The sequence below is a fragment of the Nipponia nippon genome, unplaced genomic scaffold (assembly GCF_047370975.1).
Source record: "Nipponia nippon isolate SJK-2023a ecotype South Korea unplaced genomic scaffold, ASM4737097v1 scaffold_46, whole genome shotgun sequence".
NCBI classification, from domain to species: Eukaryota; Metazoa; Chordata; class Aves; order Pelecaniformes; family Threskiornithidae; genus Nipponia; species Nipponia nippon.
In genome coordinates this window covers 674,628-702,096 of record NW_028262365.1, presented here as the reverse complement: position 1 = coordinate 702,096, position 27,469 = coordinate 674,628, and the positions used below count along the sequence as shown (strand labels likewise).

At 55.1% G+C, this 27,469-nt stretch overlaps 2 protein-coding genes across 7 annotated transcripts; one reads left to right on the top strand and one right to left on the bottom strand.

The window, feature by feature from the left end:
• Positions 1-349: 349 nt before the first annotated feature.
• SAE1 (SUMO1 activating enzyme subunit 1) lies at positions 350-9,117 on the bottom strand. 2 transcript variants are annotated; one of them, XM_087729708.1, is made up of 9 exons: positions 8,985-9,117; positions 6,216-6,327; positions 5,206-5,379; positions 4,220-4,362; positions 3,905-4,004; positions 2,321-2,426; positions 1,631-1,775; positions 875-944; positions 350-571 (listed from the first exon to the last, which is right to left on the bottom strand). In XM_087729708.1, the coding sequence occupies exons 2-9, from the start codon at positions 6,294-6,296 to the stop codon at positions 479-481; spliced, it is 912 nt and encodes a 303-aa protein (XP_087585834.1). In that variant the 5' UTR covers positions 6,297-6,327; positions 8,985-9,117; the 3' UTR covers positions 350-478. The 2 variants fall into 2 exon arrangements, with proteins under 2 accessions (XP_087585834.1, XP_087585833.1); XM_087729707.1 differs by lacking the exon at positions 8,985-9,117 and adding an exon at positions 8,562-8,719.
• A 331-nt stretch (positions 9,118-9,448) lies between these two features.
• ZC3H4 (zinc finger CCCH-type containing 4) lies at positions 9,449-26,899 on the top strand. Of its 5 annotated transcripts, none has more exons than XM_087729684.1 (16): positions 9,449-9,566; positions 10,657-10,868; positions 11,587-11,670; positions 17,812-18,031; positions 18,710-18,820; positions 19,075-19,297; positions 19,970-20,115; positions 20,262-20,358; positions 20,465-20,610; positions 20,996-21,109; positions 21,339-21,450; positions 21,855-21,964; positions 22,097-22,455; positions 22,693-23,045; positions 23,223-23,474; positions 24,042-26,899. In XM_087729684.1, exons 2-16 carry the CDS (start codon positions 10,705-10,707, stop codon positions 25,490-25,492), a joined length of 3,942 nt encoding a protein of 1,313 aa, XP_087585810.1. In that variant the 5' UTR covers positions 9,449-9,566; positions 10,657-10,704; the 3' UTR covers positions 25,493-26,899. The 5 variants fall into 5 exon arrangements, with proteins under 5 accessions (XP_087585810.1, XP_087585813.1, XP_087585812.1 ...); XM_087729685.1 differs by lacking the exon at positions 9,449-9,566 and adding an exon at positions 15,113-15,372 and having other exon boundaries at positions 10,732-10,868; XM_087729687.1 differs by lacking the exons at positions 10,657-10,868; positions 11,587-11,670 and adding an exon at positions 15,113-15,372 and having other exon boundaries at positions 9,450-9,566.
• Positions 26,900-27,469: the final 570 nt, after the last annotated feature.

Below are 27,469 nucleotides of genomic sequence, written 5' to 3'. Positions count from 1 at the left end.
GGGTGCAATGTCTGGGGGGCTGTGGGGTTTGGGGGGGGGGGGGTCCATGGGGTTTGGGGGGCTCACGGGGTTTGAGACCGCAATGTTTGGGGGTCACAGGGTTTGGGGCTGCAGCGTTTGAGGGGCCATGGGCTTTGGGGGGGGGGGGCTGCAGCGTTTGGGGGGTCCACGAGGTTTAGGGGGGCTGCAGGGGCTGGGGGTCCATGGGGTGTGGGGCTGCAGGTTTGGGGGTCCATGGGGTTTAGGGGTGCAGGGTTGGGGGGCCCAGGGGTTTGGGGGGGGCCCAGCGTTAGCTCGGACCTTCCCCTCCATGCATGTTACAGCCGGCTCCAGCCCCAAAATAAACCACTTTGTAGAAATACGATTTTATTAACCCAAAAAACCCCCCCATACCGAACCACGGGGTGCTGGCCGCACCCCAAATTTAGCCCATCGCCAGGGGGTAACCCCAAAATGGGGGGGCTCGAGCCCCCCGAGCTCAGCTGGGGCCCAGACACTCCACGATCCCGTTGCCTTTGATGCCGTCGAAGAAGAAGAAGTTGTTGTGGGGGGGGTCCCGCTGGGACAGGGCCTGGGGGGGGGGGGCACGGGAAAGGGGGGGGCTTAAATGTGGGGAGCGGTGAATTGGGGTTCACCCCGTTCCCGAAAAATAAAGCCCGGTGCCGGGACGGGGGGGAAGCCGGGAGCGGAGGGATTTTAGCTCCGCAGCCCGGGGTCCCCCTGCCAAAAAGGGGGGGCCCGGCTGCCCCAATCGGCGGGGAAAGGGGTTTTTGGGGTGCGGGGGGGGGTGGGGAAGGGTGCGGCATGCGGAGCCCCCCCCCCGTCCCCCCAAACATCGCAATTCGCCCCCCAAAAAATAAAAACCAGCCGCTACCTTGACCACCTCCTGGCCCAGGACGCCTCCGACCACGGCGCAGACGGGAGCCATTTCGGAGAAGCAATAGCTGGAAAAAAGGAAGGGAAATTTAACGGCAAAGCGCGGAGACGCCGCGGTTTTTCCCGAAAAAAAGCTTCCCATTTGGCTAAAACACTGAGTTTTCCCCCAAAAAAAAGGAGGCGGCAGGGCCGCGGCGGCGGCAGGGCCGCGGCGTGTCCCCCTCGCGTGCCACCCTGCTAAAAATAAGCCCCTCAAAATGCCGGCCCTGCGTCCCCCCGGCACATTCCCGTCATTCCCAGTGGGAAGCGTGTGGCAACATGCAGGCAAGGGCCGGGGAGTTCCCGGTGAAAGCGCCGGGGACCTTCCCGGGGTTGACACCGGGGTTCGGCGTCACCGCGAGGACGCGGGGGGTGGGGGGGATTTCTCCACACGGCGGCGGTCCCGGCGGAGCCGGTTGGGATTGCTTGGGATCCCGCCGGCGGAGCAAGCCGGAATCTGGCCCGGCGTCAAAGCCACGGCACCAAAGGCCTTGGGGAAGGCGGTGAACCTCCTCCACCGAGCCGTTAATCCCCGGTGAGGATGACCCAGAGGAAAAGCGAGGCCACGCGGCGGCTCGGGTCACCGCCGGCGTCCTCCTGGTGAGATTCACGGTGAAATGGGTGGCGGGAGCTGCCGGAGCTTCTCCGGATCCAGCGGGAAAGGAGCAAAAACGGCTAACGAGGCGCCGGTGATGCGCTCGGCTCCCCACCGCACCTGACGAATTCATCCGGCAGCAGGTCGGCGCCGACTCCCAGCGCCTCCAGGACGTCGCGGCGGATTTGGAGCAGCAGCTTCGAGTCTTCGGCGTAGTTTTGGGGTGAAGGATCCCGGCCGTTATCCGTCCGGAACTTCAACAACACTGGGAGAGGGGGAGAGAGAGGGTCACACTGTTGCCGGCTCCGGGTGCCGGCACGCAGCTGAGGGGCTGCCGGGAGTTTTGCCGCGCGGCTTTGCCGGCAATTCCGGAGAAGCCGAGGGGAGCCGCAGCTCCCCGTCTCTTTTAGGAGCCTGCCGGCGCCCCGAAGCGACGGCAAAGTGGGTTTGGGAAAGCTTCCCAAGGGAAGAGCCGGGCTGCGAGACGCTCCGGTGTGGCTCAGCTTTCCCCGGATGCCTCGGCGGGAGCCACCGCTGGAGCCGAAAGCTCACGGCAAAGGGATGAGTAACCGGGGCCCGAGCCGCGCGGCGGGGGCTGGCGCTGTTGGGGTCAAACTCGCAAAAACCCCTCAAAGCCAACAACAAAAATAACCAAAAAAAGCTCGGTTTTACCAGGGGAAGCGACTCGCGCTCGCCGCGGCGGATCTCGGGAAGCGTCCGCCTGGTTTAGCGACCAGACAAAGCCGAATTTTCCCCCCCCCCGCGATGCCGGCGGGGAAAAGCAACGGGAATTAAGAGGCCGGGATTTACCTTGCAGAAGGAAATAATCCGGGGCGGTGCGTTTCAGCGCCGCCTTCGCCTTCTCCCCGCTCCAGTCGACGGCCAGGGCTTCCTTCAGCGGGCAGAAAACCACTCGCTGCGAGGGGAGAGAAGGCGGCGGTGGATGAGGGGGGGGGTCTCCGGCAGCAGCGCGGAGCGAAGCCCCCCCATCCCGGGCGGCGCGGCCTCCCTCCCCAGCCCCGTCTCGACGGCGGCGAGGCCGAGGGCCGGGAAACAAAAGCCGCTTTCTCCTCCTCTTCATCACGGCGGGGGGAAGGACGCGGCGGTGGCGGTCACCCCCCCGCTTCTCCCAGTTTAGCTCAGCGAGGGGACCCGGGGACGAACACGAAAGCTGGGGCCGCCGGAGCGGAAAAATAATCGGCTTTTTATTCACGGAGGGAGGCGAGAGGAGAGCAGGATCGCCCTCACCTTCACGCCACGGACCGCGGCATCCAGGCGCGAAACCCATGGGATGGCGGGAGGACGTCTCGACAACCCGCTCGCCTAATTAAAACCTTTTAAGGTAACGCTAACAGCCCTCAGCGTCGGAGTTTAGGATGGGATGAGGAGCACAAACTCCGGAGGCGTTGGAAAAAACCGGCTCCGAACCTCGGAGGTGTGAAACGAGGGAGTTGGGAAATTCTCCGCGACGCGAAGGCCGCGGATACGGGGAAAGGCTTGCCAGAGCCCCGGCCCTCTCTTGGCATCTCAGAAACGGATCTGGAGGAATTCGCCGTATCCGAACCCGTCGCGTTCGGAATCGCCATCCCTCCCCTCCTTCCAAATCGCGGGAGGGTGACAGCTGGTTCCATCGGCATCCGGGGAATATTCCCAGACTTTCCGAGGGGAAGCTGCACCCTCTAAGCCATGGGGGGGGGGGGGGGGGGGGGACGAAAGGGACACAAAGGGGCGTTAATCTGCTGGCTCAGCTCGCATTCTCCTCATAGCCAGATGAAGTCGAGGGGATTTCCACTCCTCCGTTAAATTTCCAGCTGGGAGACCAAAACAATGCCCAGGCCGGAGGCATTTCAATGTGAAAAGGTTTTGCTTTGGAGCAGATTTCGGGCCCCCCCAAGACATGGAAAAAACTTCCCGGCTGACTAAAAGGGAGCTCGGCTATCAGTTGACAGCAGCAACAATGCAGCTTTGACACACAAAAAGCCAGAGCTCCCCCAGTTAAAGCTGTTTCAACTCGCTTTCCCCCACCAAAACCAGTAGAAAAGTTGTTTTATACCAGTATGGCCACAGAGGAAAGAAAAAAAGCAGCGAGGTGGGAGCAGCCAGAGTTTTGGGGGGGGGGGTTGTATCCCCCAAAAAACGGGACGACGCGGCTTAAACGAAGCACCGCAAGCGTCTCGCTTCTCAGCGAGGAGGGAGCAGCGGCGCGGGGCGAAGATCCAGCCGGCGAGACGGCAGAAGCCGTCACCTGGGAAGCCGGCAGAAGCCACCCCGCTGCGGCTAAAAGGCAGCTGAGCTGCCCGGAAAATCCCTCCGGCTCTGCCTCGGCCAAACTGCCACGCGTTTTTTGGGTCTCAGAAGTCTCTGCGGGGTTTTTTCTCCCCCCGCCCCGCTCACCTTTTTCACCATGGTGGTCTCCGATGAGTCGAGTTTGGCTTTTTTGGTGTCCGGCCCGTCTTCTACGCCGGGGCTGACTTTAGCGACCTTGGTTTTCTCCCTACGGAGGAAAAAAATAGAGCTCGCTTTGAGAAACCGCAATCCTCATTCGTGCTGCTAAGCATCAGTCTTTTACGACTCTTAAAGATTTAAAATCTCCAAGGTGTCGAAAGCAGGCGGCCTCCCCGGGTGGGTGAAGGCGGCCGAAACACCGACGCCCTTCTCGCGGGGCCGGTTCCTCTCTCGCCACCCGTTCCCCGAAATCCCCGGACTCACTCCACGAATTCGTGTTCCCCGAGGTCGGCAAACATATAGCCGTGGTAGCCGAAAACGTCGCCGGTGAAGAACTTGACGCTGTTCTTGTGGCAAATCTGGTCGATCTTCACCATAACGTCCCGGGAGCAGCAGGTCAGGCAGACCTGCAGGCAGAGAGGGGTTGTTCTCGGCATAAAAATTGAACGTTTACCCTCGTTTTTCCTCCTCACGGGGTTATTAGCGGGGTGTGAGATCTTCCCTGCCGTCCTGGGGCAGCCGGGAAGGTTCCGGGTAGATTTGCCGTTTCGTTCACAGCGGGGCGCAACGCTTGGGGTAATTATCAATTTTCCCCTCCCGTCACATGGGCTAATTCTCAAAGCCTTCGCTCCGGGGATAATTAGGAGGTTAGGGGATACGGCATCCCGTTTCCGGATAATTTCGGTGGGAATTGGGGGACGAAGCTAAATAGGGATATTTTTAAAGCTCAGGTATTGTGGGAGCGGAGGAGGATACGCTCCCCGCAGGGCCACGTTGTTATAATCGGCGCTTTACGTTCCCCTCAACGGCTCCCGCCGCCCTACAAGGCCTGGATGCTTTCCTCCCCTCGCTTTCAGAGCCGCTGCCGGATTTTTCACCATCCGGCAGGAACGCTGAGTTGGGAAGCCGCGTTGGCTGCGGTTCCTACAACTACCAGCCCCGTCGCACCCAAAAAAAAAAAAAAAAAACCCCAAACCCCAGGCAGCCGCTGCCTGATGCGACCTACGGAGGAGACCAGAAGGGGAACAGATGCCGTTTGCAAACAGTCAGGCAGCTCAACCTGTAACCGCGGCGCGAAAACTCGCGCCGACAACAGGCAGGCAGCTGCCCGCGGCTCAAGGATTGACGCTCTCAGCGCTAACGCAATCGGAATAAAAAAAAAAAAAAAAAAAAAAAAAGCAATTAGTGAGGAGACTTAATATCAGCAAGCCCCTTCTCCTCCGACCTTTCTCTCCCCCCGCCGCACGTACTGCGTCGAACTGGGTGAAGAACTCTTCGGGTTTGCTCTCCACGCTCTCGGGGTCGGCCTTCACGTCCACCATGGGATTGAGGTTCTGCGCCCGCTCCAGCGAGGCTTCGGCTCTGTTGCGGCCCAAGGAACCCACGGGGATGAGGAACTGAGCTCGCGTGTCCTCTTGGGAAACCTAAAACGGGAGAAAACGGAGGGATGAGTCTTCCCGCGGACACAGGCGGGGTGGGAAAAGCGGGTGCTTCGCGAGCGGGAACTGACGCCTGGAAGGGAACGGTTAAGCGGTGCCATCCTCGCCGCAGGAAAACTCATCGCGAGATAACGGGTGGGGAAAAAAAAAAAAAAAAAAATTCTCTGGTTATTTCGTGCTGTTCTTTAATCCCCCGCAGCTTCGTAGCTCGCTTCTCCCCGCTCCCGAGCTCGCAGCTCCCTCTTGCGCCGGAGGAGACGCCGCGCCGTGACCTAGAGGCCACGCTGGCGTGAGAAACACGTTCAGCCGGCGCTGGCGACGTTTGCCATAGGGAACAAAGCTCCGGATTGGGAATTAAAACCCACCCCAGAGTCTGTTTAGGGGTTCCGGGGTCCAGGAGACTGGCGGTGGGAGCTTCGAGCCCCACATCTGCTTCGCACGCGCCTGCCAGCCCCCCATAAAACACGGGAAGGGGCCGTCCAGACGGAGACGGAGGGGAGAGGGCTGGGTGGGGAGCAAAGCCAGGCGTCCCCAGAAATAACCTGGCTTCTCCGAGCGGGGTGCAGCACCCAAGGACGTCCAGAAAGGGACAGGGGAGGCTGCGGTTCAGCCCCCAGCTCGAGAGCGGGCGGAGGAGCGCAGCCTGGCGTTTAGCTGCCACGCGAACGATGGGAAACACAAACTCTACGTACCCCAAAATAGAATAATTCCACCCCAAGCAGAATATTTATCCCAAAAAGCAGCGAGTCCTCCAGCGCTGGCACCGTACCGCGCCGGGGAGGGTCTGGGAGCTTTGCTAACCAAAGCTGCGAGCTCCTCACCTGCTGATGGTCCAGCATGGTCAAGCCTTTGACGCCTGCCAAGATGAGATTCTTTGCCACTTCTGCTCCGAGACCCTTCATCCCCACCAGCAGCACCCGGGAAGCTCGTAACCTGCGGCGGAAAGACCCGGTCAGCGTTAACGGCTCGGCTGGAGCGTCCCCCGAGGGGCTGGGGCGAAGGGGAACGGGCGCTCGGAGGGAAAACACGGCGGGTAAATACGGCTGGATGGGAAAGCCGCGCTCCTCCTCGGCATCCCTGCCTGGGGAAAAGCAGGTTTAACACAATTTGGAAGCAAGGAGAGAAACGCGCAGGCTGGCAGGAGCGGGTAATTCGGGAAAATTCACAGAAAAAGAGCGTTTGCAGCTTTGGAAGAGGGAAAAACACCGAAGCGTTGCGCTGCTTTTCAGCGAACGCGGCGCGGGGGTTGTGGGTTCACCACAACGCGCACTTCGGGGTGCCCAATATCCTCCCCAAAAAAAGGCTGGAGCTCCTCCTCATGTAATTAATTACAATTAATGGGAAATTAATACATTTTGGTGTGTACTTATGCCAGCACAAAACTGTGCGTGCACATTTTACGTCTTCCGAATAACTGACCGATGCGTTTTCCTCTCCTTTTCTAATTTAGGTATTTAGGTATTCCCCTTGGCAGTCTGTTATCGATTAGTCCGTATCAGTTTTCCGACAAAATCAAGTTTACTCAGCACCGAGCGACAATCCGGGCTGTTAAACAGAGAGGCTCCTGCTTTTTTGGCCTATTTTCACGCCCGCTTTTATCTGCATCCAGCAACATCATTATGTTCGTCCTCATATTTTGGGGTTGTTCCACCTTCTCCCCAACAAACCCCATTGCTGCTTCCTGGGGAACACCTAAGAAATTGGAAATGAGCAGAAATCTGGACAGACCGGAGAAAAGGACCACAAAAAATAACTTGAAAGCTGAAAAAAAAAAAAAAAAAAGCCCCTATAGAGAAAACAGGGGCTGAGCAAGAGGGTTTCTAGCAGGGAAAGACCCAGGAACTGGCGGGTGGGAGCAGATGCTTTGCAATTCCAGCTGGGAATGAGTCGGAAGCCATTTACCTTTCCCGCCCCCCTACCCCCCCCCCAGCTTCAACTCCAGGAGGCACAAATTCCACCCAAATGTGTACTACAGCGAGTGTGGCTTAGCCTGAGTTTTGTATGGAGTCAGGCAGAGACCCCACAGACCCCCGCAAGCCCCTATAGACCATATACGCTTACGTACCCACTGCCGGCCCCTCTCTGAAGCCCCTATGAAGCTCCTGAGGACCCCCGCAGTGGCTACAGTTGCCACAGAAGCCCCTACAGGGCCCTCCAGCATGCTATAGGGTCTCCATAGGCCCCCACAAGCTCCTATAGGGCCCCACACACATTGCAATGCCCCCCCAGGCCCCTACAGCGCCCAACACAAGCTCCTATACACCCCCATAAGGCCCTCCAAGGCCCCCCTCACACTGCAGAGCCCCTCCAAGGCCCTCACAAGCTCCTACAAGGCCCCCATAAGCCCCTCTTCACATTGCAGGGCCCCTCCAGGCCCCCTATAGGGCCCCCACAAGCCCCTCCAAGGCCCTATAGGCCCCCCACAAACTCCTTCAGAGTCCCTTACTGGCTGTGGGGCCCCCAGAAACCCCTCCAGGCCCCTATAGGGCCACCCACAAGCTCCTCCAAGGACCTTCTCACATTGCAGGGTCCCTATAGGGCCCCCACAAGCTCCTACAGCATCCCTCACAGGCTGTGGGGGCCCCCAGAGGCCCCTCCAGGCCCCTATAGGACCCCCCACAAGCCCCTCCTCATGTTGCAGGGCCCCTCCAAGGCCCTAGAGGCCCCCCACAAGCTCCTACAGCATCCCTCACAGGCTGTGGGGCCCCCAAAAGCCCCCCCAGGCCCCTATAGGGCCCCCCACAAGCTCCTCCAAGGACCTTCTCACATTGCAGGGTCCCTATAGGGCCCCCACAAGCTCCTACAGCATCCCTCACAGGCTGTGGGGCCCCCAAAAGCCTCTCCAGGCCCCTCCACAAGCTCCTACAGGGTCCCTCACAGGCTGCGGGGCCCCCAGAAGCCCCTCCAGGCCCCTCCAGAAGCCCCTCCTCACATTGCAGGGCCGCTCCAAGGCCCTATAGGCCCCCCACAAGGTCCTTCAGGGTCCCTCACAGGCTGTGGGGCCCTCACAAGCCCCTCCAAGGCCCTATAGGACCCCCCAAAAGCCCCTCAAGGCCCTATAAGCTCACAAGCTCCTCACAGGCCGCAGGGCCCCCAGAAGCCCCCCACTCCAGCTCCTCCAGGGCCCCTCCCCCAGGTCCCTCCTCCGGCTCCCCAGCCCCACTGACCGTTTCTGGGCCTCCAGGCCCCACAGCCGGATCTGCCGGTCATATTGTGCCGCCTCCTCCTCGCTGATGCCGCCGGGGCCGCCCTCCTCCTTCTCCACCATCCCGCCGCCGCCTCCGCCGCCGCCGCCTCACGGCCGGGGCAGCGCCCCCTGGCGGCCCGCCCAAACCCCGCGCGGTACCCGGCACCGCTCCACGTCCACCGTGGGCAGGGGGGGAGGGGGGATCCACCCCACGGGCCGGGGCGTTCCCGCAACCCCGCGCCCGCTCTGCCACGGAAGAACCACCTCGAGTGGCTTCTCCCGCCGTTTCCTCCCCGCGTGAGGGCGTGCGGCCGCGTCGCTGGGCTAGAGACCACCCCGTGGGCGCTCAGTTCCACAGCCCACCCCCCCCCCTCCCGCTCAGATGGACTCATCCTCTCCTCACCTCCTCGGCACTTTTCGGGCTTTCCCGCCATCTCCCGTTCACCTTCGGCAATCTCCGTCACCTTTCGCTGAGGGAGCGGAGGGGGAGCGCTCGTCTTTTTCCGACACCGCTCGGCTATTTCCGACAACGCTCGTCTTTCTCCGTCACCCCTCGGCTATTTCCGACAACGCTCGGCTATTTCCGACACACGCACACCCTCCCCCGCTCGGCTTTTTCCGGCCTCCGTGCGGGGCGCTGCCTCGGCGCGGCTGCGTGCCGGCGGGCGCCATTTTGTGTGCCTGCCCGTGGAGCGCGGGGCGGGCGGGCGGATAAGCCGGGCCGGGCCGGGCCGTACCGACCCCCGCGCTGTACAGTGACTGTGCCCCCCTTCCCCCCCTCCCCCGTTCGCTTTCCCCCCCTCCCCCCCACCGTCCCTCTTGCCCATGGCCGTGGAGAGCCCGAGTGTCCCCCCCGCCGCCGCCGCTTCCCCCCCAGCCCGCACTCCACCCCCCCTTCTCCGTCCTGCCACCACCACGACAGCGGCAGCTGCAGCCTCCCCCGGCCGCCGCCGCCGCTCCAACACCACCACGGCCCGGACGAAAGGTCCAGTAACCGCCTCTCCCGAGAGCCTCTCTGTCTGTCTGTGTCTGTCTGTCCGGCTCGCCGGACCAGGTTTGGGGGGGGGGTTGGACGGGACGCGGGGCGACCGGTTGGTGGGGGGCCGGGGGGGGGGGGGGAGGCCAGGGCGCAGGCCTAAGGCGGGCGGGGGGGGGGGGGGTAGGCCCGGCTTTGGGGAGGGGGGGGATAAGCGGGGCCCGGAGGGGGGTCTCCGAGGAGGAGGAGGAGGTGGAGGAGGAAGCGGGGCCAGAGGCAGGGACAGCGGGGGATATTTGGGGGGGGGGGGTCCTGGGTAGAGCAGGAGGCCGAGGGAGGAGGAGGAGGAGGGGGCCGCGGCCTGGGTTGAGCCGGGCCCTGAGGGCAGCGTAGGGCCTGGGGTACCACGGTGGGGGGGTGCTGGGGGGGTTTAGAGGGGGTTTATGAGAGGAGCGAGGGTCTGGAGGAGGCCAGGGGGGTCTTAGCTGCTGGGGGGGGGGGGGCTCCTAGCTGCCTTTTTTTTTTTTTTTTTTATTTTACTTTTTTTTTTAAAAACGGGGGGGTCCTTAATGAGGTCTTTAATGACGTTATTTCTCCTGGGCAGGGCTGGCCTCATTAACGTCCCCTTTGTCTTCCTGCTGCTTCTTAAAAATATTCCTTGGCTCAAACAGGGAGTGCAGGCGGGGGCAGGAAGGTACGGAGGGTTGGGGGTACAGGGGGGGGTGTTGGGGGGCGATAGCCTCCATCACCCCCCCCTTGCTAGAGAAAGGCTCACCTCCAGTGCTCCAGGTAGTAAAAAGTTTAAAAATATAGATAGAGAAATTTATATATATAAAGAGAGAGAGAGAAAGGCTCACCTCCAGTGCTCCAGGTAGTAAAAAGTTTAAAAATATAGATAGAGAAATATATATATGTATAAAAATAGAGAAAGGCTCACCTCCAGTGCTCCAGGTAGTAAAAAGTTTAAAAATATATATTTCTCTCTCCCCTCTTTCCTCTGAGATGTACGTAAAGCACCTCCTTCCCCCCTCCCCGACATAACTTTAGCCGTTTCCTTTATTAGCACTTTTTTTTTTTTTTTTTAATTTTATTTTCTTAGTTGAAACCATATAGCCAGAAAGCATCGGCAAAAATAAACAGCTTCAGCATGTATGTCTGGAAAAAAAAGATTAAAAAAAAGAAGGGAGGGAGGTTTGCTGCCTTTCCACTCCCCTGGAGGGCAGGTGTGCAGCGCAGAGAGCCGCTTGTACGCGTTAGCGTGCCTTTGTCTCTGAGGAGGTTTTGTTTTCCATGTGATGCAGGGTTGGGTTGGTAAGTAAGCTCTTTTATTGAATAATTAAATTATACCTTTTCCTGCCTTTCTCCCCCCCTCCTCCTCTCCCTCCCCGCCACCAAATCAGTCCTGAGATCGTCTGCAGGGTACGTTTCGTGTAAGCAGTGAGTTGATCCCGTCTGTGTACAAACCAAGCAGAATTCTCCCCCTTTGTAATGCCCGATAGAGTTGTGCACCCCGCCGATGTGAATGTTTAAAAGACAAAAAAAAAAAAAAAAAAAAAAGTCACAAAAGCACACAATTTACTCCCAAATATGTCTGTTGTGACGTTTCCAGTTGAAGTAGCACTGAGATGCCTCGGTAAAACTCATACCACTCTGACCCTTGATGCCATCTAGACGTAGGATGCGGATCCATTGCTTTGTCTGCAAACTCCATCCTCATTCCATTACGTTGACTGTAAACCGGCTGCCCCGGGGTGCGGGTCTGCCCGTAAAGCAGAAAAAGATGTTAAAAAGTTTTGTTAAACAACTCCAAAAGTGTGTCAAAAAGAAAAGAAAAAAAAAAAAAAAAAAAAAGGTGGCAAAGAAAGCACCGTTTCCCAAATGTCATCACACATTTTTCCCCCCCATCCCCATGTACAGCCTCATGTCGGATAATTAGAGAAATTGAAGTACAGTGCAAGCACCCAGTTTGTAACAAATCTCGTTAGCGTCCTCGATTTTCCTTCTCCCTTTCTTTTCCTTTGTCGATCAGGTGCGTTACGAAAAGCTCAAGTTTCTTCCTCACGCTACTTCACACGATTCAAGGTCGAAGTAAGAACACCATGCACAGTCTTGGGTATTTCTCCCCCTCCAATTAATTTAATTTCTTGGCTTAGTTTTTCCTGGAGACCAAAACCACACACTTTTGCCCCTTTTCATCCAGCTTACATTGTTCTCGGGTGGAAAAAACCCCAGTGTTTCCTCTAAGCACGCCGATACAGTTGTGTGAAATTGTGGTGGTTTGTTTCCCTCTTGTCTTGATTCCCTGAAAAAAAGAAAGAAAAAGGTGTTTACATCTGCTTAAACTGTAAAATAACGCAAGCACTTCCTAGAGCAAATTAGAGGGCTTTTCGTTATAGATTTAATTGCATTCCAGAAAGGGGTTTTCACATAAAACAATATCCAGTGATGTCTTTTACGCCTTTTTGTCGCTGTTTTGAAATGTTTGTGACGGGACCCTTATGGTCCCTGCACCTTCTGCAGCTTAACTTTACCACGAAATCATAAAGCTGGGATTTTTTATTTTTTTTTTTTGCCCCCCCCCCCCCCCCCCTCGATCAAAGGTTCACCATCAGAACTTGACAACGTTACCGGTCTGGCCGAAATGTCTCTAGTTCAGAGAGAGTGCGACCTCATAGCATCGATTTCCCCCCCTAATATATTCAATTAGTAACTTTGTTCTGTTCTTCATCTAAATGTACGTACATGTTAAGCTTTATATTTCCACTCTTGATCCCGGAAAAATCCCAACTGGTTTTTGATTCTCCGCTGCTAATGGCATAAGCAAATTTTTTAATCCATACCAAGATGAGTTGGAAAGGACAGATGCGGTAGAAAAGAAGGAAAATAAGCTGCCGGAAAAGTTTAGGTTCATTTTCTCCCTGTTGAGGGGCGGAAGAACCAGGAATTGTTCGAATGTCAGGAGTTTTCAGGGATTGTACTGCCAAGTTTACAGGAGTTGTTGACTGGTTCCATAAAGCGAGTAGTATTTTTTTTTTTTATATATAGAGAGAGTTAAATATTAGCAGTAGGAGTCCAGCTTCTTGTTTGGGGCTTTTCCTCGTGCCTTGCTTCCCCTGACCCATTTTTAATCGGGCTTAACCTCCTCCTAGCGCTCACGATTTGCTAGAGATTACCTTTTTAATCGTGCAAACACGCAGGCAAGCATTTAACATCGGTACCGTGAGTCGCTCCCTGGAAAACGGGAGCAACTTCTGATAGCGCAGCAAAGCACCCGCCAGGAATCTTTTTCTTTTTTTTTTTTTTTTTTTTTCGCAGGGACAGGTTTTTTTTTTTTTTTTCCTAAGAGCGTAATTGTTCGGCTGAGGCTCCTTGGGTCGAGCGAGGCTTTGTTGTACCGGGTTAAAGGAAGGGCTAAAGCAAATCCTAGACCCCAGCAGCTTTTTTTTTTTCCAGGGCCCGGGACGTATCCCGTTGCTGTGGCATCAGCCGTGCTGTGGCAGCGAGGACGTCAGCGCTCAGCGTTAGGATTTCACTGAAGGATTCGGATAGGAGGAGCGGGAAGGAGCTAACCTGGGAGCAGAGAGGACGTTCAGAATTAGCAGCTGAGTCGAGCCCGTTCCCCGAGAAATCTTTGGGTTGTGACCAAATAGCGCTCGAAAGTTTCCCTTAGGATAAACATCGCTTAAAAACACGGGTTTTAGGGATGTCAGGAGGAGGATTTGCCCCAGTTACAGCCAGGAGCGGGCTAAAGGGGTCTCTCTCCAAGCCTCTTATAAATTGATACAACATATTTGTTACCATAATGAAAAAAACAAGCCCCAAACCCAAACTATATAGAAAATATAAAAAGCTGATAAATTTGAAGGACTTCTGCCCTAGTCCGCGCAGTTTGAATGAGGCAGCGCGGCCCCGCTGCCTTCAAAGCGGTGCTCCTTTTATTTCTTGATTGATGTCTTTCCCCTGGTTTCCACTTGGAATAAAATGGAAGGCGGCCACGCTGGCGGGCCGGAGGAGGGCTTAGTTCCTTTGGGATTATTCTGGAATAATCAGTGTTTTGGTGAAGGAATAGAGATCTCACCGAATTATTTTCTCCGGTGCGGAGCGTGCAGGTGCGATGCTGGGGTAGGATACGTTTCCTCCGAGCAAGTCGGTGGCGAGGCAGTAAACTTCTGCTGAAGCGTTCAATGTGTGATTAATAACCTTTAGCTGGATGTAGCGGTCACTCTGAAAAGCCTGGCCTTGCGTTTTCACGAGAAAACCTTAAAATGCAGAGAATGAGCAAAAACGACGCGTCTGTCCTAAAAAGAGCTAAATTCCCCTCAAAGCAGCGTGGTATCCCTGCCGCGCTGTACAGGCGGAGGGGTCTGGTTTTAAATCCCGCTCTGAAAGAGGTTGCGGAGAGTTGTTCTCGGCCGGGATGATCCGCTCTCGCCAAAAAACCCACTCCCCCTCGAGCTCAGCCAGTTGGTTTATGGTTAATTTTCAGGTTTTAATTGGTTTTATCGAGTTTACGATTTTAATTTGCCATCTGATAAGTCCCCCCCCCCCCCCCCCGCCTGCCCTGCCGTGGAGTACGCTGTCAAATACATCAAATTGTTAGAAATCAACTTTAAACTCTCACGGTCGCTCAGCTTGAGGCAGAAGGTGTCTGTCCTAAAGATAAGCACGCGTCTGCGCAGCTTAAGTCCCCCTCAAGCATTTTACTTAAAATCACGTAAAATTAGGAGCCAACGTTTGCTTATCGTCAGATTCAATTGCGCGGATTTGCAATCCGGTGACTTCCAGAGCGTTTGCGCTTTATTTTCAAAGCCTTCCCGCTGCATCGCTCGGAGAAAGAAAAAAAAAAAAAAGCATTTTCACCCCCTCCGTGCTTTACGTTCCTTGAAGTTAAACCGAGATCTACCTTTGTACACGAACCCCCTTCCCTGCTCTCGGCATCCGTGGATCCGCTCCGGCAAAACCAGATCACGCACCGGGGCGGCCGATTTCACGCTCAGCTGCACCTCTTGTGCAAAAAGCCGCCGTATAAAGGAAGGTTTCTTCCAGCAGGTCGGCTATTAAATAGGTTTTTTTTTTTTATTGGGGTATTGTATAGAAGTTATTCCGAGGCACACGTCTGTATAGAGCAGGTGAGAGCGCACAGAGCTCGCTCTTTTCTTAAAACCAGTAAAAAACCACTTGTGTTTTTCCAAGGACGGGAGCCAAGAGGTTTATTTTCGACGGGGTTTCTTTCAGGTGTAAGGAGCAATAATATCCTTAATAGGGTTAGGAGGGTGTATCAGCTATAACTGACAGTAAATCCGCCGTCTAGGCCGCTCATTTGTCGCTTCGTTACACTCATTTCCAAATTTAACAAAGCCTCAGCTGTATAAAGTGACATAATGTATTTTAAGATAATGTTTTAATTCTTGCGCTGTTCTTCAGTGGCCAGGAGAGCAAAAACCCACTGAATTTTCTCATAACGCCGTCATTCCTACTATTTCTCCCGTAGCAAAGCGCTCAGGCTGTCGGTATGGCAGGATAACGATTGGAAAGGGCTTTTGTTTTTTTTCCAGGCGTCGTCACCGCCGTGTTACGTCATTGCCGTGGCGCTGAGGTCACAAACGCCGCGCGGCAGCCGGCGTGGGTCCTTCACTGAGGATGCGTGCTGCGCCGGGGACCGTCCCCTATAGATCAGGCGGGCAGGAGCGATAGGAAAGCCCGAGATGAGCGCGGATTCGGGGAAGAATTTTCCCCCAGTCAGTGTTTTCTGCAATACCAATAGTTGCTTAACAGACATGGCTTCTTCACCGCATACCCGCAGCGACTCTCCACGGTGAGCCGTCCCCCGAAAATGCGCAACCCTGCTTTAATTGCTTTTAATTTTTTTTTCCATCCAGCCTTAGAAATCGTTCGGTTCAAACGCCCGTACTCGCCGGTTGCCGTGTTTCAAATGCCTCCCTTTCGTTGTGTTTAAAACCATGAGGCAAAGTCAATGCTTCCGTAATACTTGCCTGAAACTTTTCAGAGCGCTTTTCCCAGCGCTAAATAAACCCCTCTGAGAGGCTGATGGATCGTTTCTGGCCCAAACCTACTCAAATCCGGCAGAACTGGAGTTAAAAAACGGCAGGAGATGATATTGCCCGTCTTACGATGTCGTTTGGTGTCTAAGCGTCTATATAATCAGACTTTCCTTCTTTAGGAGATGCGTGTTGATTAAATCATTAATTTGCATCTGCTAAACAGCTCCGCGATTGTTTTGAGGGTTCGGCCTCGTCCCGTCGCTTGGTGCTTTTCAAATAATCCTTGCAACGGCCGCAACATTTTTACGCTTTGGAGCCTTTTCGGTCCTCGTTTCTGTAACCACGGCGAATTTAATAGCGCGATTGTCGATGGGGACGCGGCTCCAGGGGCGTAGCCTCCTCTAAACCTCGATATCGGACCGGAGCAACTCAAGGCGGGGTAAAAGCGCCTGTACTATCCAAACCGAAGGCTAATTATCGCTCCTGAAAAATTCCAATTAAGGCGTTAGCGGCACGCGTTCGTTCCTCTCTGAAGGCAGCGAGCGATCGCGATCCCCGGCCGGCGAGGCCTTCTGGGAGAGGGTAAATGACACTGATTTCAACGGAGCCATGCCGAAGGGAATAGCCTTTTTTTTTTTTTTTGCAAAGACGTATGGCTGCGTATCGGGCCGCAGCGGGCTTTAGAGCAGCTCCTCGTTTCCTACGAGCCTGGCCCGGGCCGAGCTGCCTCGGTGTTTCGCTTCGCTGTGCTCGCTAGTAGGTTGCTGGAAACTGGATCCAGAAAGCCGGTTGGCGTTTCTAGTTTGAAATTCATTTATTGATGAACCTGTCCCTCTGGGGAAAGGAGAGAGGCTTTGGCAGGACTTTTATTTCAGTATTTAAATACACGGATATTTAAATTCCTTTCCGTCAGCTGCTTTTGTTTCCGTTTTTACTTCTTTGTGCGCAGCCTGAGTTTCTCAGGCCTTGTTCCAAAACTGATCTCGCTGAACACAAACACCTGAAGGATGCTGCGTTCCTGCGACGGAAGTCGTTGCCGCTGATTCTCGCCTTTAAAACTTGTATATACCCCTAGGAATTACGTGTCAGGGTTAAGAGCTTCGTGAGTAATACTTAAGCGAGCTTGATTTGGGAGCTAGTCTGTTATTAAAATGGTGCGAGCGCAAACAAAAAAACAAGAGGGGAGCTTTGCATCGGAGTCGGACCGGGCGGCTGGATGCGAGCGTTTGCTCTCCGCGATGCCGAAACCTCCCCGGGATGCTTCCCGGGGATTGTTAACCCTGGTTTTTGTAGTTTTTTTTAATGCGTCTGGGGAAATAATTCAGTTTTTCTTGGGTTTTTTTGGTTAACGTAACCTGAAGTTAACAGGTCAGCTCGCTCGTGCAGCACGGCTTTTTCCAAATGCCGTTCCTAAACCCCATTTCAGCTCCTTAATTGTTGTTTGTGAGCGACCGTGACGTATATAAACAAGCCGGCGTTTATGTTTTTAATTATAGCTTACCTTAAGTGAAAAGGGAGGAGGAGACCCCACTCTTGTTTTAAATCACGCGGCGACAAACCGGGGACCTGTCGGGAGAGAAGGAAAAGGCAGGAGCGGATTGAACCCGTGCTGTAACACACGTTTAATCCGTTACGAGGTCGTAAAAAGCTTCTTGTAACCCGTATCCCAGTAATTTCTAGTTGAATTTAATTGAGTGAGGCTTGGGGAATCCTCTTGAGGAAGTCTCAGATTTGCTTTATCACCTCCGCTAACCGCAGCGGTGGGTGAAGGGTAGCAGGAGGCAGAGAGAGTGGAAAGAACTGGGCGCACCTCTCTAGATTGGGCAAACCAACGCGGTACTTGCTTATTCTTGTCTTCTGGAGGACCAACTGTTTTATTAAAACATCGATGTCGGTTCTTGCAGCGGACCGAACCTTTTATCGAAGCATTAATTTCCATTCTGGGAGTGGATTTGCACTAGTGGCGTGCGAAAGTTGAACACCATAACGTTGGGGCTTCGGTTTGTTGTTTGCGAGATGCTTCTTCGCCGTGTTTAACTCCAGGCTGAGCGAGAGCTTGAGCAGGTTTCGGTGGCAGAGACGAACAGAATCGGTATTTGCGGTCAGATATTTAAAACCACGGCGATTAGGAATTTGGGAGCACTTTGGGAGCCGAGTGCCTGGCTGGCTGGTGAGCGGAGGAAGCGGGTTTTCTTTTCTTTTTTTTTTTTTTTTTGAATCAGGGGAATTAAACGTGCCTGTCTGCTTTACAGGGAGGATGGAGAACTGGAAGAAGGGGAGCTGGAGGACGACGGAGGGGAGGAGGCGCAGGATCCCTCCGAATCTCAAGAGAGAGGTCGGAAGGAGAAAGGGGAGAAGCACCACAGCGATTCAGATGACGAGAAGGCCCATCGACGGATGAAGCGCAAGCGTCGGAAAGAGAGAGAGAAAGAGAAGAGGAGATCCAAGAAGAAAAGGAAATCCAAACACAAGGTGAGCCACGCGCTGCTTTTGCCTCCCGGGTCCTCCGGGATCCCAGCTCCCGTCTGCCTTCCTCTGCCATCAGGCGTCTCCAGGGAATTCCTCCTCTAACGTTATTATGGGTGGTTTGAGGCTCTTCCCCTAACGATAATTGCGAGGTGGGAGCGCTCGCAGGATTTCTCGGGGTTCAGCTCCTCAACGCCTTCCTCCTCCGAGGACTGGCAAGCACAGCAGCGGGGCACCGAGGTCCGCGGGTAGAAGGATAAAAATGCTGCAGCACTCTCGTCCGTCTGAGGACGCAGAGCGGAAAGAAAACAGGTTTTGAGTTAGGGAATTACTTTGCTCGTTACTTTTGAGTTAGGGAATTACGTTGGAGTTAGGTATTTACCTCAAAGCGGGTTGCAGACGGCCGTATTTGCAAAATCAAGGATGTTCGTTACTGAAGTTCCAGGAATTTCTGGAGCGCAGGAGGCGTATCGTGTTTGTCTTCCTTAGATAACCCGCTAGCAGGCTTCCAAGTTTGTAATTCAGTCAAGATTTTGTTAAACAAAAACTGAGTTTCCTAAAAAAAAAAATAGACAAAGGGAGACTTAGTCGTGTTGCACAGAAGGGCCAGAGGCCTGGCAGCAGCGTCGGAGTCAGAGCCGGCCTGTAATCAAATCGCACCGCGCGTTTTTCCTCGCCTCGCAGCGCCACGCTTCTTCCAGCGATGACTTCTCCGATTACAGCGAGGACTCGGACTTCAGTCCTGGTGAAAAGGGACACAGAAAATACAGGGAATACAGCCCTCCCTACTCTTCCGTAAGTACCCGCCAGCGGGCAGGGAAGGGGAAGCCGCTCTCTGGTTCAGAGCCGCTGCAAGATTTGAGCGCAGGTGCCCGGCTAGCTCCATCTATGGGCCACACGCTTTGGCTCTGGTCCTTGAGCCTGTTTATTTTTCACCTACCTGTTCTTTGTTGGGTTTTTTTTTTTTTTTTTAATGATTTTTAAAAATTAAGTCATGATTTTGGGCTTGAGACATTCCTTCATCCCTAACCTCTCTGCTTTTCCCAAAGTCCCACCAGCAGTATCCGTCCTCTCACAGCGCTCCCATGCAAAAGAAGAGCTACTCTAAAATGGAGAGCAAGAATTACGGCATGTATGAGGACTACGAGAACGAGGAGTACGGTCAGTACGAGGGGGAGGAGGACGAAGATCTAGGGAAGGAAGATTACGATGACTTTGCGAAAGAGCTGAATCAATACCGGAGAGCAAAGGAAGGCTCCCACCGGGGGCGAGGTACGTTTCAACGTTCCTTTCTTCACCGTATCTCCGACGCTCGTTACCCGCAGCTCGTTTAGCTGATCTGCGGCCGAATAAGGCCCGACACGTGCGGGAAGCTTCCTGAAGGTGAACTGCGGAGAGCCAGCTGCAATGGCCTAAACCGCCCAGCGGTGTTAGTTTGTGACAGGGGAAAGTGTTGTTTCCTCTTTTCCGCTCCGAGGGGAACGTTCAGATCCCCGTGGATAATTGAACGTTTTAAATAAGCATTTTTCTTGCTGGAGTAGATCGTTTTAAAAGCACGTAAGCGGTTGAAAATGGATAAAATAAAACAAAACATTTATACGAAAGGAAAAGGCAGTCGAGCGATAGCGTAACGAGTCCGATATCATCGCTTCTGGAGTACACAGGTCTACGTTACCGGTCTAACATACCTGTGCAGCAGCTGACGTGGTCGCACGGCGTTGCTTTTTTTTTTTAAAAAAGGTTATCCTTTGGCTTGGGAAAACTCCGTTCTTTTAGCATATTAAAAGCTGATTCACTTAGAAACAAGGTTTTAAGATGCCACTAATCCCGTACTGAAAGGTTATTATTTATTTTGCCTTCTCTGGCGTATTATTGTGCTTTTTTTAATGTCCCTGAGGGGTGAAACGCAGCACAAAGCCGACCCCGTCCCCTTCGTTTCGCCAGGTGGCCGCGGCCGAGGCAGAGGGTACCGAGGGCGAGGTGGCAGAGGGGGAATGAGAGGAGGCCGAGGCATGGGCCGAGGGAACCGAGGGCGAGGCAGAGGCGACCACCCCGAGGAAGAGGAGGAAATGTATGACGAAGAGATGGAAGTAAGTCCCGAGTCTCTGACCTGCTCCCGGGGAACCACGGAGGCGAGCGAATCTTCTTTTTCACCATCGGGGCGCCTGCGTTCGAGGGGGAACCGGGCCGCGCTTCATCCCCGCTCGCTGAAGGCACCGATCTTTCTCGTTTGCAGTACTGCGATAACGAGGAGCCCATGGGCGATGACGAGTACGACGACTACTCGAAAGAGCTGAATCAGTACCGCAGGAGTAAGGAGAATCGGGGACGGGGTGAGTGGGATAACGAGCTGTGCCGCGACGGTCCCTGCTTTCCGCTCTCTCTCTCGCTCGCTTTTTACGGAAGGAGAGAAATGAGAAAGGAGGGGGCCTGTTTCAGGTTTAAATCGAGGACGTGGTCGTGGCCCCAGAGGAAGAGGAAATAAAGGAATGGGCAGAGGACGAGGCAGAGGTGGAAACAGAAGCGGAATGGGGAAAGGAGGTGGAATGAACGAGGACGACGATTACTACGATGAGGACATGGGGGTAAGGAGCTCTTTGTTTTCTACTGGCTTGCTGCAGTGCTGGCTGCCCCCCCTTTCCACCATCCCCCTCCGTCAATCCAGTCAGGCTTCGAAGAAAGCCTTCGCAGGAGCAAAAAAACCAAACGCGTCTTCCCCGGGATCCACAAAAGTCGTCCCGTCTCCGAAGGGGACGGATGTTTTGGATTCCGATCCGCTGACAGGCCCCTCGAGCCGTGCTCAGGAGCCTGCTAGGCTCAGCGCGCTCGTCTTCGCCTCCCTTTTTCATCCCAAATCTCGGTGTTTTTCCCTCTCGGAGACAGCCGCGTAGGAAGTTTTAATTTCTCTCATGTGATCTGTTGCTTTGTATTTCAACTTCTTTGTCAACTCATATAATCTGCTTCCGATAGGATGGAGGAGGCGGTGGAAATTACCGGCGGAACGACCACGACAAACCCCACCAGCAGTCGGATAAGAAAGGGAAAGTGATCTGCAAATACTTTGTGGAAGGCAGATGTACCTGGGTAAGGGAATCATTCAAGAATATTGCTGTAGATCTCTTTATAGGCACGCGGAACGGTCACTGAAGCGTCAGGTCCGGGTTTTAACCCATCTCGGGGAGGGATTCCTGCCTCCCAGGAGCATTTTGTGAAGGGTACACCTCTCCCCGTCCGGCCTAGGTTTGTTCCGGGCTGCTGACAAACGCCTTTGCGCTTCCAGCTGCTAAGGCGCCGTCGTGTTGTTTCCGAACAGGGCGACCACTGCAATTTCAGTCATGACATTGAACTACCAAAGAAACGGGAACTGTGCAAGTTCTACATCACCGGCTACTGCGCCAGGGCTGAAAACTGCCCTTACATGCATGATATCCTTTCGGGTTTTTACCGGTTTATTCAGCCAGCCTTAAATCAGTGCCGTTTACTCTGCGTAGATGCATGGGGGGGGGATCGGGGGGACAAAAAAAGGCCGTTCCTGGGTGACACGTCCTCCGCTGACAGGCTGAACGACCGGGGCCGCGGACAGCCCTCCCGGTTCCTTCTTAGCCTCGCCGTTCCTGTTGAAGAAATGAGGTTTGTGGCCGTTGCACCTACAGAAAAACACGGCAAAAAGGAAAGCGGGGTGTTTCTGGCAACGGTCGTTTCATATCAGTGTCGTGACCGCGAAAATCCTCCACGGTGAGAGCCGCATTTCGAAGCGAAAAGCATCTATGGCCTCTCCGGCTGTAGGAATAACTCGCTCTTGGGGTTTATTTTCCTTAATAAATGCTACGGGACTTCCCTTGCAAGCTGTTCCACACCACGGGCAACTGTATCAACGGGGATGACTGCATGTTTTCCCACGATCCGCTCACCGAGGAGACACGGGAGCTTCTGGACAAGGTACGGGGCGGGTATTAACGCAGGTTCGCCCTCTGTTTTTCTTCCGTGGAAGCAGATCCCGCAGGTGGAGAGGATTTCTGGAGCGTGTCGGGCGAGCTCCGCGGATCCGTTCTTACTCCTTTGTCTTCCCAGATGCTGGCGGATGATGCAGAAGCAGGCGCTGAGGATGAGAAAGAAGTGGAAGAGCTAAAGAAACAGGGCATCAATCCTCTCCCCAAACCACCCCCGGGGGTCGGCTTGCTGCCCACGCCTCCTCGCCCTCCCGGCCCGCCGGCTCCAACCTCTCCGAACGGGAGACCGATCCCCGGCGGCCCTCCTCCTCCTCCGCCGCCACCGCTTCCACCGCCGGGGCCTCAGATGCCGCCGCCGATGCACGAGCCTCTCTCGCCGCAGCAGTTGCAGCAACAACAGGACATGTATAAAAAGATTCCCTCGCTGTTTGAGATCGTCGTACGGCCGACCGGGCAGCTGGCGGAGAAGCTGGGCGTGAGGTGAGCGTCACCATCTCCCGGTAGCGGGGAGAAGGACGGGGACGGCAGATTTTTGCGTCCAACGAGGAGCTCTGCCCCGACGCAGCCGCTGACGGCGGGCGCGAGCGCGTAGAAAAGAGGTTGCTCTCCGTTTTTGGCTCCGGCGCGGGTGCTGCCGCTCAGAGAGCCCCGGGTCCGTCCCTTCAGAAGCAGCAAGCGCGCGTTAAAGCGAAATTTCCTTCTCTTTTCCTCTTTCAGGCACCCAGGCCCACCTCCCCCCAGGTTCCCCGGGCCAGGAGGACCCCCCGGACCAATGCCTGGACCCATGCACCCCGACATGCACCCCGATATGCACCCAGACATGCACCCTGACATGCACCCTGACATGCACCCCGACATGCACCCCGACATGCACCCCGACATGCCGATGGGTCCGGGAATGAATCCCGGCCCTCCGATGGGGCCCGGACCCCCCATGATGCCCTACGGACCGGATGATTCCCCCCACTCCGGCATGATGCCGCCCGTCCCACCGCCGCAAGGTTTCTATGAGAATTTTTACCAGCAGCAAGAAGGTCTGGAGATGGATCACGGCATGATGGGAGACCCAGGTACGTCCCAAAAATCTGCCGGGATCGGCTCGTACGCGCTTCGCCGGACACGCCGGCTCGGAGACGGGTTGTTCCCGGGATCCCCGGGCACAGCGGCAGGCCGAGAGGGGGAAAAATCGGGTTGTTTTTCCCAGCTTTGAGATTTTCTTTTAACACGCGATGCTCTTTCCTCGGCAGAAGACTACGGTGGTTACGAGGACATGGAAGGGCCTCCGGGAGAGCACATGTTTCCCGATCCCTCCTTGGATCACGATGCCTTGTGCGAAGGAGGCCCGCCCGGCTTAGCGAAACCGCCGGGCAGCATTCCCGATTTCATGCCGTCGGCGCAGAGAGCGCTTTACTTGCGAATCCAGCAGAAGCAGCAAGAGGAAGAGGAGCGAGCTCGGAGGCTAGCCGAGAGCAATAAGCAGGACCGTGAAAATGAGGAAGGCAAGTGGCAAAATACATTTTTCCGTTCAAATCCGGGCGCGTGGAGGGGGATAACTCGGATCTGCTTCGGTTTCCACCCACCCAGAGGTGCGATTTCCGAAAAAGAGGGGGCTGTGGGAGAAATGGGGGTGGTGGGGAGGAATTCTTTAGGGGACGAGGGGTGCCGAGTGCCTCGGAGAAAAGCGGCAGTCGAAAGGGCGCGTCGCTGGTGAAGGAAGGGGAGCGGGTCTGCCGAAGAAACGGGAACGGCTGGCCAGAAGGTGAAGGAGATAGGGTTGCTGGCTTAAATTGTGGTGAAATCGGAGTCTGCTGCAGACAGGAGGAAGAGGAAGAGAGGGATGCTTACGGCTCTCCGGTAATTTGGGCTGCGAAAACGAGAGCGGGGAGGCCGAGGCTCTCCCGCGTCGTCCCCCGTTTCGGCCAAAGACGGGGACGGCTGGGAATTGGAGCAGCGTTGAGTTGAGAGGGGAGAGGCGACGCGTTTTGGGGACCTCCTCGTCGGCGTCACGGCTTAACCGTGCTTTAATTGCCTTTTATCAGCGGCTTTCTCTTCTCCCCCCCTCCCAGGCGATACCGGGAACTGGTATTCCAGCGACGAAGACGACGGTGGAAGTAGCGTCACCTCCATTTTGAAAACCCTGAGGCAGCAGAGCTCCGGCAGACCTCACGCCCAACCCTCCCACGGAGAAATCGGGCCGCCCTCCGGCGTCAGCGACCCTCGCCTGCAAAAAGCCCAAGCGGGAGGGAGCGGTCGTCCTGCCGATCCGCGTTTACGAGATCCCAGGCTTTCCCGAAACGCCGACCTTTCCGTCCCGGCTCTCCCCGGGGATTCGGGACCCACCGACCCCAGGCTCGCGCGACACATTCCCTCCTCCGCCCCCAAACCAGAAGCTCCTCATTCCAGCGGCGTCGGCGGTCAGAAACCCCCCCTGCTTCCCGACGAAGAAGAAGGGGAAAGGGCTCTACGGGATAAACCCGTCACCATCCCGCTGGATGCTCTCCCGGGCCATTCCCTGCGGGATCCTCGCTCCCAGCTGCAGCAGTTCAGTCACATCAAGAAGGACGTCGTCCTCAACAAACCCAACTTTGCCCGGATGATCCTGTGGAGCCCGGAGGATCTGATTCCGCTACCGATCCCAAAGCAAGAGTTTATTCCCGTCCCGGCTGCCCTTCAATCCATGCCTACCCTCGATCCGCGTCTTAACAGACCCCAAACGGGGCTTTCCGATCCCAGGCAGAGGGGGGGAACCGCGTCGGGGGACGCCGGTTCCTCTTCGGGCACCGGTCTCCCCGATTTCGAGCTCCTGTCGAGGATATTAAAGACTGTGAACGCCGCCGGCAGCCCGTCTTCCAGCCAGAGCGACAAACCCAGCGACCCTCGGATGCGGAAAGCCCCCGCCGATCCCAGGTTACAAAAATCCGCGGAAACGGGGGTTTCTAGAGTCGCTAAAACGGCAGAACCGGCGTCCGCCGGCGAGGCCGCCCCGGCTATCGCTCCCTACGACCCTCGGCTGCTGACGGCCGGCGGGTTGAGCAAAGGCAGCGGGCAGAGCAGCGTGCTGAGCGCCATCAGCTTGTACGATCCCAGGACTCCGAGCTCGGGCAGCAAAGCTTCCGAGTCTCCCAACGACGGCAACTCAGCCTCAAAATCCTCCGATTCCGGCAAAACGGCGGGTAAAACCAAGGAACCCCTTTTCGTCCGACGATCGGCTTTGGATCAACCCGAATCGGAAAAAACGAGCGCCGAATCCGCTACGGACAGGTACAACAGCTATAACCGGCCTCGGCCCAAAACCGCCGCCGTCGTTCCCCCTGCCCAAGAAACGGCCCCCCAACCCGGGGTCCACAACCTCCCGGTCCCTTCCGTTTACGGCATGGTCAAACAAAGCGCCAAATCGGGAGCGGGAAGCCCGTTCGCGGGGAACAGCCCGGCTCAGGACGGCGACCAACAAGACGCCGCTTCCCTTAAAGACGTCTTTAAGGGTTTCGATCCCACGGCTTCCCCTTTCTGCCAGTAGTATTAAAAACCATCAACAAAAGAAGAAAACAGCCCCAAAAACCAAACCCTGCCTCCGCTCCGTGCATCGAATTAGCAGCGCGCAGTCGGTAATTTGATTTATTTGGGAGTTTTGGGTTCTTTTCTTTTGTTTTAATTCCATTAGCGCTCAACTTTAGCCATATAACGTGTATATAAATCTCGGTTTCCGCTGGAACTAAAGCGCGTTGCCCAGACGGCGTTTTAAAAGAAGAATCAACGTCTCCCTCCGCGATAACAACCAGCCTTTTCTTTATTTTAGCGCTTTTTTTCCCCCCCTCCCCCCCCAAAAAAAAACAAAAACAAAACACAACCCCACCCCGCACCCGATCGAAATCACCCCGGGGCGGGGGAAATAAATCGCGTTTCAAACCCGATTTCTCCGGAGGAAAAATTACCGCGATTTCTTAATTTCTCGCTTTCAAAAGCCGCGCCGCTGCCTCGCGGGCTTCATTTTTACACCGGAATGAACTACAAAAATAATAAAAAAAAAACCACTTTGTATTATAGTCTTTTTCTAAAATTCTGCTGTGGCGACCGGGAATAACCATGAGGAAAAAAAAAAAAACAAAAAAACCAAAACCACAACCCCCCCTCCCCAAAAATCCAAGAAAAACCATGTGAAATCGCTTTTGTAATCGTGGGGAGGGGGCGTTTTGGGTCCCTTTGGCTTTTTTTTTTTTTTTTAATCCGATTTCAATATTTTTTATGCCGCTTCTCGGAGATTTTTCAAGGCCCCGGAGATTTTTTTTTCAAGGCCTCGAGAAGGTGCCGAAATATCGACAGCCCCCCCCCCCCTCCCCCCAGGCTGCGCCGTCTACCACGAAAATCCACCCCCCCCCCCCCAAAAAACCAAGGAAACAAAAAAATTGTATTATCGCGATGAAACGATTCACCTCAAATCGGATTTCGCTCGTGTTTTGCAACCCAAAAAGGGGGTTTTTCCCCCCAAAAATAAGCAGGTTTGCGCTCGGAGGCTCTCGGTGCCTTTTTTCCCCCCCCCACCCCCATCGCGGAAATCACCCTTCCCGGCTCGGCCGCGATCGGAAAAAGATCGGAAAAGGGACTTAAACCCCATTTCCCGGCTGAATTTTACCGGCGACACAACCGAAAGCGGATTAAAAAATAAAAAAAAAAAAAAAAAAACCCTCACGCGTGGAAAACCCGCCGCGTTTTGGGGGAAAAAAACCACATTTCTGAGCAGGTAACCGCCGCCGCGCCAAAAAAAAAAAAACCCCAAAAATGGTTCTTTTCCAGCGATAAAACTCCTTTTTTTTTTTTCCTCGCGCCTTCACATTTACGCTGGGTTTTTCGCACCCGTCGCCCCCCCCAAAATATTTTTCCCCTCGGCGTTTCCAGCGTCCGGGTTTTGTTTGGAACCGGGGGGGGGGGTGTTAAAAAAAAAAAAAAAAAAACAACAACCAAACCCAAAAAACCCTGAACTTTTTGTAAAATGACTTAATATTATTTTATTTTATAGGGATTTCCAAATAAAACCAGCTATCGAAGCCGGGTGGGGGCGGGGGGTATTTTTTTTTCCACCTGCCGGAGGTTTCGAAGAAGAGCGATTGTAATAAAGGTGTAAATAATTGGTTCGGAGTCGCGGTCGTTGATGGAAATCCCCGGATTTTGCCCCAAAATTGGGGGGGGTTGGGGGGAGGGGGGTTCCTTTTTTTTTTCCCCTTTTTTGGAGGGTGTTTTTTAAATGGCGGTGGTTGAGCGGCGGCACCTTGGGGTTTGGGGGTGCCTGGGGGGGGGTTTGGGGTGAATGGGGGGGTTTTGGGGTGTCGGGGGTGCAGGTGGGGGGTGTATGGGGGCGTTTGGGGTGAATCTATGGGATTTTGGGGGTGAATGTGGGGGGTTTTGGGGTGTCCGGGGTTTTGGGGGTGCAGGTGGGGGGTGTATGGGGGTTTTGGGGTGAATCTATGGGATTTTGGGGGTGAATGTGGGGGGTTTTGGG

What these genes read in the sequence shown, in the direction of transcription:
- SAE1 (XM_087729707.1), bottom strand. Translation starts at nt 8,662, where the DNA reads ATGGTGGAGAAGGAGGAGGGCGGCCCCGGCGGCATCAGCGAGGAGGAG. An exon ending in AGACCACCATGGTGAAAAAG is followed by an intron (nt 2,427 to 3,904) that starts GTGAGCGGGGCG and finishes CTCCCCTCGCAG; the next exon opens with CGAGTGGTTTTCTGCCCGCT. An exon ending in TGGGCCAGGAGGTGGTCAAG is followed by an intron (nt 572 to 874) that starts GTAGCGGCTGGT and finishes CCCCCCCCCCAG; the next exon opens with GCCCTGTCCCAGCGGGACCC.
- ZC3H4 (XM_087729684.1), top strand. Translation starts at nt 10,705, where the DNA reads ATGTATGTCTGGAAAAAAAAGATTAAAAAAAAGAAGGGAGGGAGGTTT. An exon ending in ACAGCCCTCCCTACTCTTCC is followed by an intron (nt 18,821 to 19,074) that starts GTAAGTACCCGC and finishes CTTTTCCCAAAG; the next exon opens with TCCCACCAGCAGTATCCGTC. An exon ending in TAAGGAGAATCGGGGACGGG is followed by an intron (nt 20,359 to 20,464) that starts GTGAGTGGGATA and finishes GGCCTGTTTCAG; the next exon opens with GTTTAAATCGAGGACGTGGT.